The sequence below is a fragment of the Melanaphis sacchari genome, unplaced genomic scaffold (genome assembly GCF_002803265.2).
Source record: "Melanaphis sacchari strain LSU unplaced genomic scaffold, SCAv2.0 Contig23_pilon_pilon, whole genome shotgun sequence".
NCBI lineage: Eukaryota > Metazoa > Arthropoda > Insecta > Hemiptera > Aphididae > Melanaphis > Melanaphis sacchari.
This window is the reverse complement of record NW_020271114.1, coordinates 2,733,482-2,744,637: the sequence shown is the minus strand read 5'-3', so window position 1 is coordinate 2,744,637 and position 11,156 is coordinate 2,733,482. Positions and strand designations below refer to the sequence as shown.

General features: G+C 27.3%; 2 protein-coding genes across 3 annotated transcripts; one reads left to right on the top strand and one right to left on the bottom strand.

The window, feature by feature from the left end:
- Window positions 1–851: 851 nt before the first annotated feature.
- On the top strand, window positions 852–7,649 carry LOC112594757. 2 transcript variants are annotated; one of them, XM_025339723.1, is made up of 8 exons: window positions 852–1,209; window positions 1,277–1,458; window positions 4,883–5,019; window positions 5,231–5,467; window positions 5,540–5,707; window positions 5,853–5,954; window positions 6,015–6,120; window positions 7,553–7,649. In XM_025339723.1, exons 1-8 carry the CDS (start codon window positions 1,085–1,087, stop codon window positions 7,582–7,584), a joined length of 1,089 nt encoding a protein of 362 aa, XP_025195508.1. In that variant the 5' UTR covers window positions 852–1,084; the 3' UTR covers window positions 7,585–7,649. The 2 variants fall into 2 exon arrangements, with proteins under 2 accessions (XP_025195508.1, XP_025195507.1); XM_025339722.1 differs by lacking the exons at window positions 852–1,209; window positions 1,277–1,458 and adding an exon at window positions 3,557–4,621.
- Window positions 7,650–9,945: 2,296 nt separating this feature from the next.
- LOC112594690 lies at window positions 9,946–11,061 on the bottom strand. Its single transcript, XM_025339634.1, has 4 exons — window positions 10,885–11,061; window positions 10,644–10,810; window positions 10,469–10,561; window positions 9,946–10,390 (listed from the first exon to the last, which is right to left on the bottom strand). The coding sequence occupies exons 1-4, from the start codon at window positions 10,947–10,949 to the stop codon at window positions 9,972–9,974; spliced, it is 744 nt and encodes a 247-aa protein (XP_025195419.1). The 5' UTR covers window positions 10,950–11,061; the 3' UTR covers window positions 9,946–9,971.
- Window positions 11,062–11,156: the final 95 nt, after the last annotated feature.

Genomic DNA, 11,156 nt, shown 5'->3' with positions numbered 1-11,156 from the left:
TCTTGAAGATTCAACAAGTCAAAATTTCAAATTATTTAATGTATTACCTGTAAATTTACTATTTAAAAAAGCTGCCATTTTATGGGTAGGTAAATATATAGATTTTTGGAGAAATATAAATAATGAAAAAAAACAGGAATCATTTGGCATATGATGTTAAAGTGATATATTTAAAAAAAATCTTTTAGTCAAAAATTCCTGGACTACCTGGATTCTACTTATTTAATTCAATGCATGTTATTATTAAAATAAGAATATAATCGATAAACTCAAAAATGTTCAAATATCTATTAATAATTGGTTATTATCGTACTTAGAATATTATGTTTATTGTTTACAAGTAGTTATTATGTATACATTATTTATTTTTATTATTGTTTTTGTCTTTTATCATTTAATTATTATTTGTAAATTAATTGTTGCTCTCGACAAAAAAAAAAATTTAAAAAATTAATAACTCATGTACTTACATTCTCCTATATTCATATGCTTATCAATAAATATTAAACTATTAAGCGAAGTTTTGAGGAGATAGCGAAAGCAAACGGTTTGCCAACTGTTTACTGATTGTTTTATGTTTATTGATATAGCAGTACAACATAATAAATTTGTTTATCGTTCATCGCCAAAACGCCCAATACGATCCAAAAAAAAGATTTTCATTAAAAAATAAAAATGAATAATCAAATTAAAAAGGGATCCACATTAAAAAATCTTACACAAAATTATCGCTAAAACGATTATTGTTACACCGTTTACTTTCGGTACCTCCGTGAAAACGCGATAATCTTCAATGTTTCGTGATAAGTGTTATCAAAATGTGTGTAAAGTAGACCAAATGATTCCTAATCCAGCTTCAAATGATATTAGTATAGATACTTATAATATTTTCGCATAATTATTATTTATAATTTATTGCAGTTGTTCATGTTGTACTTGTTTACGGGTGCATCGTAAGTATTACGTGACTCGTCAAAATTACTAATTCCGAATTATTTGAAACTGGATGTTATTCGCGAGTATAACTTTTATCTGGTGTCTGAATAAATTTCAATTTACATCACTCAACTATGGTATTCACTAAATGGAACAGCCCAGCGTTTCAAGCAGAACCTATCAGCTGCTAGATATGTCGGACTCCGGCAGCAGTTCGTCCGCACATATTCCGCCATTGATATTGACTTCGCCGAGGAAAAAGAGATATAGAAAGTGAGTACACTCAGTAGTCAATATTGTTATTATTTTTGTAGTGTTCTATTTTTATATTATATTCTAGGTTTGGCAATAATAGAGATAAGTTTGTAGAAAAAGTGACGTTTGAAAAATGTCGCTTGCAGTCACGCTCAGTATGTGTTTTTTTTGTTCTATCTGTTCTCATTGTCTGGCTGCTGACAATGAGTTGGTTTATCAATGCTTTGCAAAACGAATTGGACAAATTCAACCATACCATTATTACAAGTAAGACTTACAAATTGTATTTATCAATATTACTAGGTATTCGTTTCTCCAAATCTTTAATGGTTCTACTTTCTATGGTTAATTTTTTTCTGATAGGTACTTAATACTTTTGTTGTTTACGTATTATTAATATATCTAATCAAAAAACCTTTAACTAGTAAACAATTTTGTGTAAGTAGTTAAATATCAAAGATAAAATATAGATATAACTAGACACTAGATAGCTGTTAATAATTTCTCACTAATCTCTTTAATGATAGGTATTATGATTTTTAATAGCCATCATTTTTTTTTTTTTTTTTTTTTTTAATCTTTTATAAAGTATTAAAACAGAATTGAATCATGAAATCTCTGAAATCTAGCATATTGGTTTTTTCATAGTAATTTTCATTAAGATTGAAACAAAATGAATTATATCCTATGATATTATATATTAATAATAATTAAATTGAACATTAAAACAATTATTAAATTAATATTTACATACTATATAAATAACACAAGTTTATTTTTAACATTATTTGTTTATATAAAAAACTGCAAGACTTAAATTCAATAAAATTGATCTTAATATAAATTGTTTAAATTAATATGATTACGTCTAAAATGTATGTATAATGCAGTTATTGACAACAGCTTCTTGATTTTATGACCCAGTTATTTCATAATATTCTATCTTAATAATTATTTCTTAAGCAATATTAAAAATCTGTTTTATACTACAACATTACACTTTAATGTGTTATGTACAATTATTGTATTGGTAATTTTCAATAAACTGGGTCATTCAAATTTTATATAATTTCTATTATTTTTTTATAAACAGAATATATTATTTACATTTTCAAAATGTAGATTAAAAAAGTTATTGCTATATAATATTAATGTTGTTCAATCATTTTATTATAAGTGTACAATACATTACAATTTATTTGTGTTGCATGGACCTTAAACGTTCACATTATGCATACGAAATACCTATCGGATATCCTGTTTTGGAACTACATAGTACATTTTATATTTTCTTTAATAAAAACCTGAAATTTGTTGAAAAACTTTTTAAAAAATGCAGGGGGCTAAGTCCCTCTAAGCCCCCCAAATTTACGATTATGGTGTTTAGTCAAAAATGTATTACTAACAGAATCAACTATTAATGTACAAATAATTGATCTTTAAGCTAACAAAAGTTAGAAAAACTTACAAATTTACGAGTATAGTTTAGTTTATAGGTTTATGGTATAGGTTCTATAATTCATTATTTATTATTCATTCTAAATCCAAGTTTATACTATGTATTATTAATTAAAAATATCTTTATAATCTATTTGAATAAATCATACTAAATGATTTAATACCTCATAGTATAACTTTATTCTTCAATTACACACCAAATGGTTAACATAACAGACATGTAATAAATTCAATATAGAACATCTGGCATAGCAGTTTAAAGTATAAACACAGAACATTATATTGTCACAAACAATAATAATGAATTTAGGAAAAATAGTGGTTTGAATCCTATTTCAATGATTACCTATATTTTAATTATAAATCTTTGATAAATAAAACTTTCTTTTTTTATCAATAGCTTAGATTAATTAATATATTGTATAATAATATATGACTTGATAATTATTAAAGTTTATTTAATTGACTCGGATTTTAAAAATGAACATACCTATAAATTGTAAGTAAAAACTAAAAAGTAAAAATAAAATGCGAAAATCAACAAATAGGTTTATAGGTATCTTTTATTTACGAATAGATTCGTGTAAATAATACTATATAAAAATTTTAATTTAACATAAAATTAAATTAACTTTATTTTTCACTATTAAATGTTCAAATCCAATATGATTTTCAGTTGTATATTATATATTATAACGTAGAACAATTAACATTAGAAAAACGCACTAAATTGTTCGAAAAATATCTATATTTTAGCAGATGTATACTGTAACAATTTCAGTAAATCTTATTTGGATTATGTATAAAATCTTTATACCTACTTAAAAATTATAATTTAGATACGTTATAGTAGATCTATGTATATTGTAGTTATGAAGAAAATGAAAAAGTCATTCGGTGATAGACATTTTTTTAATCAAGCCCATTATCCCTCCTTTAAATTATTTAACTTGTCGGTGATGACACTAAGATTCATAGGTAGGTCCCGGCCATAGATAAACATTTTGTACAAACATATCGCCGAGTAAAAACGTAGTTACAAACTTTATTAATTAACCAGTAAGTATATAATATTCAATATCACATCAATAAAGATAGTTCATTTAAAGAACAACAATTTAAAAAAAAGTAGTTTTCCGAGAGAAAGTACGAGTATGACAAGCTCAGATTCGGATACGCCACTGGCGGCGGCGGCAAATTACAAACTATTGATCAGACCGCGTGCACATTTTGTTCCACCCACTACCCCATCGACGGCGGCTATAGTTCAGTTGTTTAAGACTTAGCCATTACTGCCGCAGTTGACAGAGCACGCGACCACGAGAGACTCAACGTTAATATTATTACACTGTCATTGATGTTATGGCTGCAGTACAATAACAACAATATTAAATAATATACAATGTTGAGCCGGATCTACCTGTAGTCTTTGTATATAAATCGTATTCAACAGTCAAGACACCAAACTACCCTCGCAGCACTCGCCTGTACTATAGTTACTTACTCATCACATATCTACGCACCGCGCAACACTATCGTCTATCCCTATTAATATAGCCCCCAAAAACAGACGCGTCATCGTCATGCCTGTGGCCGATGAGCAGTGACGTGAGTAGGCGATTCTCGTCGGCCGTCGGCGGCGGCGGCGGCGGAGGCTGCAAGAAAATGCGGAAACGGAAGGAACTGGACGCGTTGACCGGCTGTACGGTGGTTGGCGTCAATCGAAACCGCAGGCTGATGACATGCTCGTCCGACTCGGACTCGTGTTCCTCGTCACGGGCGCCGCCCACGCCCATAAAGCTGCGGCGACAGATCACACGTAGGCGGAAACGGACGTTTGTCGCCAACACCTGGTGCAACGCCCTGAGGATGTTCGTGACGTTCGGCTGCGTCGTGTGGGTCGTGTTCGAGACGTATACTTTCCTCGACGTGCGCAAGATCCAAGTGCACTTGCAAATGCAACTCGACGAAGGTGTGTGACAGGGTGTCAGCGGGTTATAGTTGGTGGGGAAGGGGTGTTGTTATTTTTAGCGAACTGACTCCGGATGGTCTATTGTGTAAAAATAATTATAATATTATATTATTTATGTTTATGTATCTGCAGAAAACTTCAAATATATGAATTATCAGTGAGAATGTGGGCTCCACTGATTCCAAGCCATACTCGCATGGTGTTACGTGCACACATACTTGTTTGTATTACTTTTTTAAAAATTTTTATTGTTTTTTCCAGTTGCTGCTGGCAATCGTGGTGTACCAGATGACCTACAGAAATGTCATGCTATGTCTAAACAGCTTCAACAAAACCAGACTGATATCTATCAACGTCTAACAGTGAACGATGGACAGATCTTAAACTTAACACAACAGGTGAGTTTTATTTTCATAATTCATGATACCAGACTATTAGAGTACATAATTACTATGATGACTAATTGATTACATTAAAATGGATTTTCATTTGTTGTACAGTTTACAAAGAGTGTTAAATATATTATATTTTATATTTTATTACATGCCAATCATGCCATTTCAACTTTGAAGATATTTTTAATTTCATATTGTTTCATTTAAATTTTAGGTTGCTGATTTGGGTTTGAGGTTATCATTAGTTGAGAAAAAAATCAATGAAAACACGGACCTTTTATCTAATCCAGATGCCACAAAAGATCCATCTATAAAAGTCCTATCATCAGAAGTTGCAAAACTCGGTAGTACTTATCAAGACTTAAGTGGCAGTGTAAAATCGCTCAAAGATACTACTAGTTCATTACAATCATACCAAACTATATTGAAAGCAAATGTTTCTTCAATAAGTGTATGCCACAACTAATGTTTTTAATATGTTTGAATAAAATTATTTATACATTTTATTATTTTTATCAAATAGGAGAAATTAAATAATGTTGGAAATATTAAAACTGATGAAACTATGATTAATAATGTATCTGGAAAGTTACATGAGCTAATTGAAAATATAAGTTTTAATGTCACAACCTTGAACCGAACACTTACCAGCCGAATCAATTGGTTATCTGGAGATCAAAAAACCAACGGGGTAAGAAATTATGAGTAATTGAAGTAACTAATTAATTGAAATACTGTTATGAAGATGATTTTTTATATCTTTGATTACTATTTTTTAAGATTATATTATAATCTTTGATTGGTTTAATATATTACATCTTTAATATATTTTATAGGTAGAAATAGAAAAATTAAAAGAGGACAGTCAGAAATTAATCGCTCAAGTAAAAACAATTGATACTAAATTAACGACATCATTTAATGAAATGAACTCAAAAGTAAAGAATTAAATATTAATAATGAACTATTAAAATAATATAATTTTTAATATATTGTAGGTTATATCTTTAAGAACTCAAATTGACAAGATTGCAACTAATGTTACCAGTTTACATGCTCAATCAAATTTTGATAACTCTTTAATGAGTTCAAGTCAATTAAAAGGTAAAATTTTAAATTTTCCATATGCCCTTATTTTAGCATGATATATTTGACATGTACATTTATTATATGTATAATATGTTAATATTACAATTTTAGATATGAGGAAAAATGCAAGATAAAATTTTGCCATCCCAATAACTTGATAATTTTTTTTAAAATAAACTAATATCTTATATAGCAGAATCTGATGTAAAACTATAAAAATAGGCTCTCAAATTTATGCTATGCAAACCTTCAAAAAAGAATACTTTATGAATACCAATACACATAATTCTAAATCCTACATTTCTGGAAGTTAAATTAACATATATAAATTAATTTATTCTGATAAATCATTGTGTAATCAGTGTAATCATGATTGATGTGTTTTGATTAAAATATTAGTCTATGGTATTATATCAAAGTATCAAATTTTCCGAATATTTACATTAAAATTATGTTAACACCACTATTTTTAAATAAGTTGTTGCTATCCTAAAAGTTATTTTTTGCTAAATTGATATCAAGTATTAATTATTTCAATGGTCTTGGTTTTAAATTTGTAACATTTTGACTTATTTAATATCATAAAAATACAATTCTGCAGTAATCATCATAGGCAAAACTAGACATTTTTATTAGGTCAGGCCAAATAAAATATATATAAAAAAATATGTGCCCAAATAATTATTAAAATATATAATATACATTATAAAAATTTTCAGCCAGTATTAGGTCAGGCCATGGCCTGACTGGCCTGACCCGTAGTTTCGCCTATGGTAATCATTATCAATTTTTTGACTCCTTTTTCATATAATTTCTAATTTTTTTTCATTAAACTATAATGAGTAAAACATTTGTAAAAGTTAACATGTAGCTGAAATAGATATACAACTAAAAAAATCAACTAATAATACTTTGAGAATACCAAGATGCAATAGACATAATCCTTAATACTTAGAAGTGAAGCTACTACATTGACTAAATGTAAATAAATATATTATAATCAATTATTTTCTAATAAATTCATGATTGATTATTATGATGAATTCATGTAATGTAAATGTATTGAACTCATTAGTTATTGCATTTAAATGTTTACACATGTGTTACTTAATGAGTTTTTTGTAATCTACAGATTAGGTTGAAAAAGCTACTGCTTACTAGTATAAAAAAGTAATTACATTTTTGTGTTTACCAACCTTCTATTTTGAAAGACGCATCAAATAAGATTCCAGGGTTTCATAATCACTGTAATGGTCTAATTAATAACTTACATACCTAATATTATTCAAAATGTTAAATTATATCAGTATTAATAGAACTTGATCATAAATTTATATATACAATTTACTTATTTTACTAATAATCTAACATAATATGCCTCTAAGTATATTTATTAGTGAGGTTTATAAAAATCAATTAATATGAAGTATTATTATTTTGTTTTTAGGTGATAAAAATGGAACTCAGACAAAATCCTAATATTAGTATTTTTTATTTTATTTTATGTGCACAATGCTGTTGAATAATTTTGTTTTTTTTTTCTTGAAATAATAGTTTAAATGTTTACGTTTATGAGTTATGAGTTTTGTTTTTGGTATGAATATGTTTAGTTTATTATAATAATAATAATAAAAAAATGTATCTATAAATAATTTGTTTGATATATTAAATGGACTGTTTGGTAGTAATGTTTTAAATTCCTATTAAATATTAAAATCAAATTTGGTTTAAAAAATTCATTTTAACTGAGACATAATGATAATTATGAACTTAAACACCTTACATTTAAGAGCAGTACTATATTTTTTTTTTTTTTTTTTTAATGTTGTACTTTTTTTTCTAGTTTGTACTGCAAAAAAAAAAAAATATTTTTCTATATTCATTGAAATTAATTTTGTCTACAATTATGAACTTAAATTATTGTTTTATAAACAAGTAAAATTACATTGTGGTAAGCTGTAACATAAATTTAAATGTACAATGTATACTTTATATAGATACAGTTGTTATAGCTGCAATAAATTATTTTAACCATATAATAATTTCAAAGAACTTATTAACATTTTATTAAAACTATAAAATATATATTACAGTATCTAATTTATAATATTAATCATTAAGCTAATTGTTTTTTTTTTCAATTATATGATATGTTATTATATAAATTATTATACCAGAATATTATAAAAACAAGAAATGATGTGTAATATTTGTATTAAGTTTTAAAATTTAAAACTGTTGGAATACATAATCTGTGCAATATATTTAAAATTGTAATGATATGCTCACACATCATTGTATATTACATATTCATAAAATTCAAACAAATATTAACAGTTAAGTTGTCGCACGTAGATTAAAACCCCATAAACATCCTTTCACCACTGATGAAAGAAACGACTTATATTATATGGTCACAAAGGAATTGTCACATGATTTGTGGCAATGTGTTGCAAAGCGTGTGACCCAGTTTTGTGTGCCGCGAGAGCAAGGAATGGTTTAATGAGGGTCTCTGTCGCCTAGGAGAAATTCTATTTCTTTAGAAAACGTGGAGACCTACGATGGTGCCACCTGCGACTCTGGCCGGCTTAGCTAGGTCGCCTTCTCTCATCGGTGCATGAACACCGACTAAGTAATGAGTGCAGGCGCACCAGACAAGCGAGCAGGAGCTCTTCCCAAAACTACCTCACGGCATATACACAAGATTCTGCGAGCGACAGCTGGACTTCTTTTTTATAAGTCAAATCAGTGTTGCTTTATTTAAATTTAAGTTTTTCTTAAGTCATTTCGTAACTTATGTCACCTTACATCTTTCTCTGGGGAACATACTATAAGTATTCACTGCGACGAATCAGGTAAGGTGCATGTCTATAATACTTATTGTTAGTACAGGTCCCTTTACTATCTAATTTGCGTAACAGTGTGTTTGGTTACATTCTCGAATACAAGACCTCGAGAATCCTCCAAAGAACAGGAGAAAGGTAATAATACGAGAACAAGTATATTTAGTAATTATTAACACCAGAATTATATCCAAAGCTTGTGTCCCTTGTGTTTCTCAGGCCTCATCAAACCTCTACTTTTTATCATATTTTTAACCGTATTATTTATTAGTTTATTTTATCTTATATTTTCTCGTTATTACACGATGTTGAGCTTTTATTAGCAAACATTGTTTAGGCATGTATTCAACATTAATATTTAATCATATATTCATATGTGATATTGCATATGTAGTTGTGTTTAGTTAAGTTAAAAAAAAAATAGTTTGATTACATGCTTACACATTTACCTCATTGTTTATTATCATAAAATGTGTTAAAATATTAATCAATATCCAATCAATATTAAATGATATATGATTCATAAAAAATAATAATAATAATAAGATAGGTATTCAATATTTTTAAACAACTGAATTTATTTTAAGTTGTTTATTATAAAACATATGTAATTAAATTATTACATTCAATGATTATGAATCGTCATAGGAGATCACGTCTAATTATTTAAAATTCAAATAAATAATTTTTTACAAATTTAAAATGCAATAATATATATCATATCAGATTATATTATATACTTTTCAATGATTATTAGAATAAAATATGAAAAAAAAAACAATTTCAAGCTAACGGTGCCCAATCAGTATAATGATCATTTAATTGATTAAAAATATTTGGTTTCTGATATAGTTTATTAAATGTTTTGTGTTTAATATTTGGTAAAAAAAATAATATGAGATCGAAAATTTCTTTCTGCTTCTAGATATATTTCCATAGCAAAGCGTTGTTTCAATATTTTTCTTTTAAGAGTTTAAAATTGGATTTGAACAATCAATCAAAAATGGGTGACTACCTCACAAGTTATTTTATTTTTATTTTTTTCAACACAAAACCAGTATTGTAACTTGTTACCTTATCTAAAAATGGTGTTAGTCTATTTGAAGATTTTACATAATCATGATCTTGTTCAACTGTATTTTTTATCTTCAAGTGAGCAGATGCACTGTCAGTTAAAAATAGTTTTTGGTGTAATTTTTGAACAAGATTATCATAAGTAGTGAGTTTTTCTTTCAGTCTTTTTATTTGTTTTTTCAGATTTGCATTTTGAATTTGTTTTTCTCTATATTTGTTCTTCACCATGTCCAAATTTTTCTTTGCCTCTCTCGGAGTCTTAAAATTACTTGGAGTTAAAATTCCAATTGAGTTTGCATTAAACACTTTACGCTTCATTGGACTTTGACAAGGGTTAGACGTACCGTGATAGTCCACTGGTTCAATATCTTAAATAATATTAATACATTTAGACTGTTATGTTATGTATGAAAATAATGTTAGATAATAAATAAATGTATGCAAACCTGTATTTGTAGAAACTATGGGTTCAACACACAAGCGTTTCATAGGAGTTGGAGAATGACTTGAAGTATCATGGTAGGTCAAAGGTTTAATAACTAAGATTAAATAATTGAATTTATAAATTTGGACTGAAATGTTATGTAAGCAAAAAACGTTTTGTAATATATTGATACATACTTGTACTTTTAGATGCTAGGAATGGAACAGCATTCTTCTTGAGATACCCACTTGGTAAGTAATTTTCTGGTAAAAAATGATCATTGCATATCTTGTATGATGGCAAATATAATTTTATATTACACGCCTTTAACCATAATTGTTTACGATTTTCATTTTTAGGAAAACTATAATAATATAACACCAAACATTTAACGCTAATATAACATTTTAATATTCTTTTATAAATTATTGTACTTACGAATGAAATGATTTCTCTGATCCCTTAATATACAATTTCTTACAAACAACACACATTCTTGTCATTTTTACAAATAAGAATAATTATATTATTAAAATAAAATGTAAATAGAAGAAACTAAATAACTTTAACGACAGGGGTGATGAATGATGGTATTGAATATTGATATTTATTTAATTATTTTGATGAAGATGATACTAATGATACTATTGAGTATTGATAATACGATATACGATAATAATTATATAGTATCACAGCGTCTATAAGCACAA

Bases quoted from the DNA above. Each gene is read 5' to 3' on its own strand.
- LOC112594690 (XM_025339634.1), bottom strand. From the start codon at position 10,949: ATGACAAGAATGTGTGTTGTTTGTAAGAAATTGTATATTAAGGGATCA. The intron at 10,811-10,884 runs GTAAGTACAATA...ATATTATTATAG, and splicing joins TCAGAGAAATCATTTCATTC to TTTTCCTAAAAATGAAAATC. The intron at 10,391-10,468 runs GTTTGCATACAT...ATATTATTTAAG, and splicing joins CATAGTTTCTACAAATACAG to ATATTGAACCAGTGGACTAT.
- LOC112594757 (XM_025339722.1), top strand. From the start codon at position 4,246: ATGAGCAGTGACGTGAGTAGGCGATTCTCGTCGGCCGTCGGCGGCGGC. The intron at 5,020-5,230 runs GTGAGTTTTATT...TTTAAATTTTAG, and splicing joins TCTTAAACTTAACACAACAG to GTTGCTGATTTGGGTTTGAG. The intron at 5,955-6,014 runs GTAAAGAATTAA...AATATATTGTAG, and splicing joins TTAATGAAATGAACTCAAAA to GTTATATCTTTAAGAACTCA.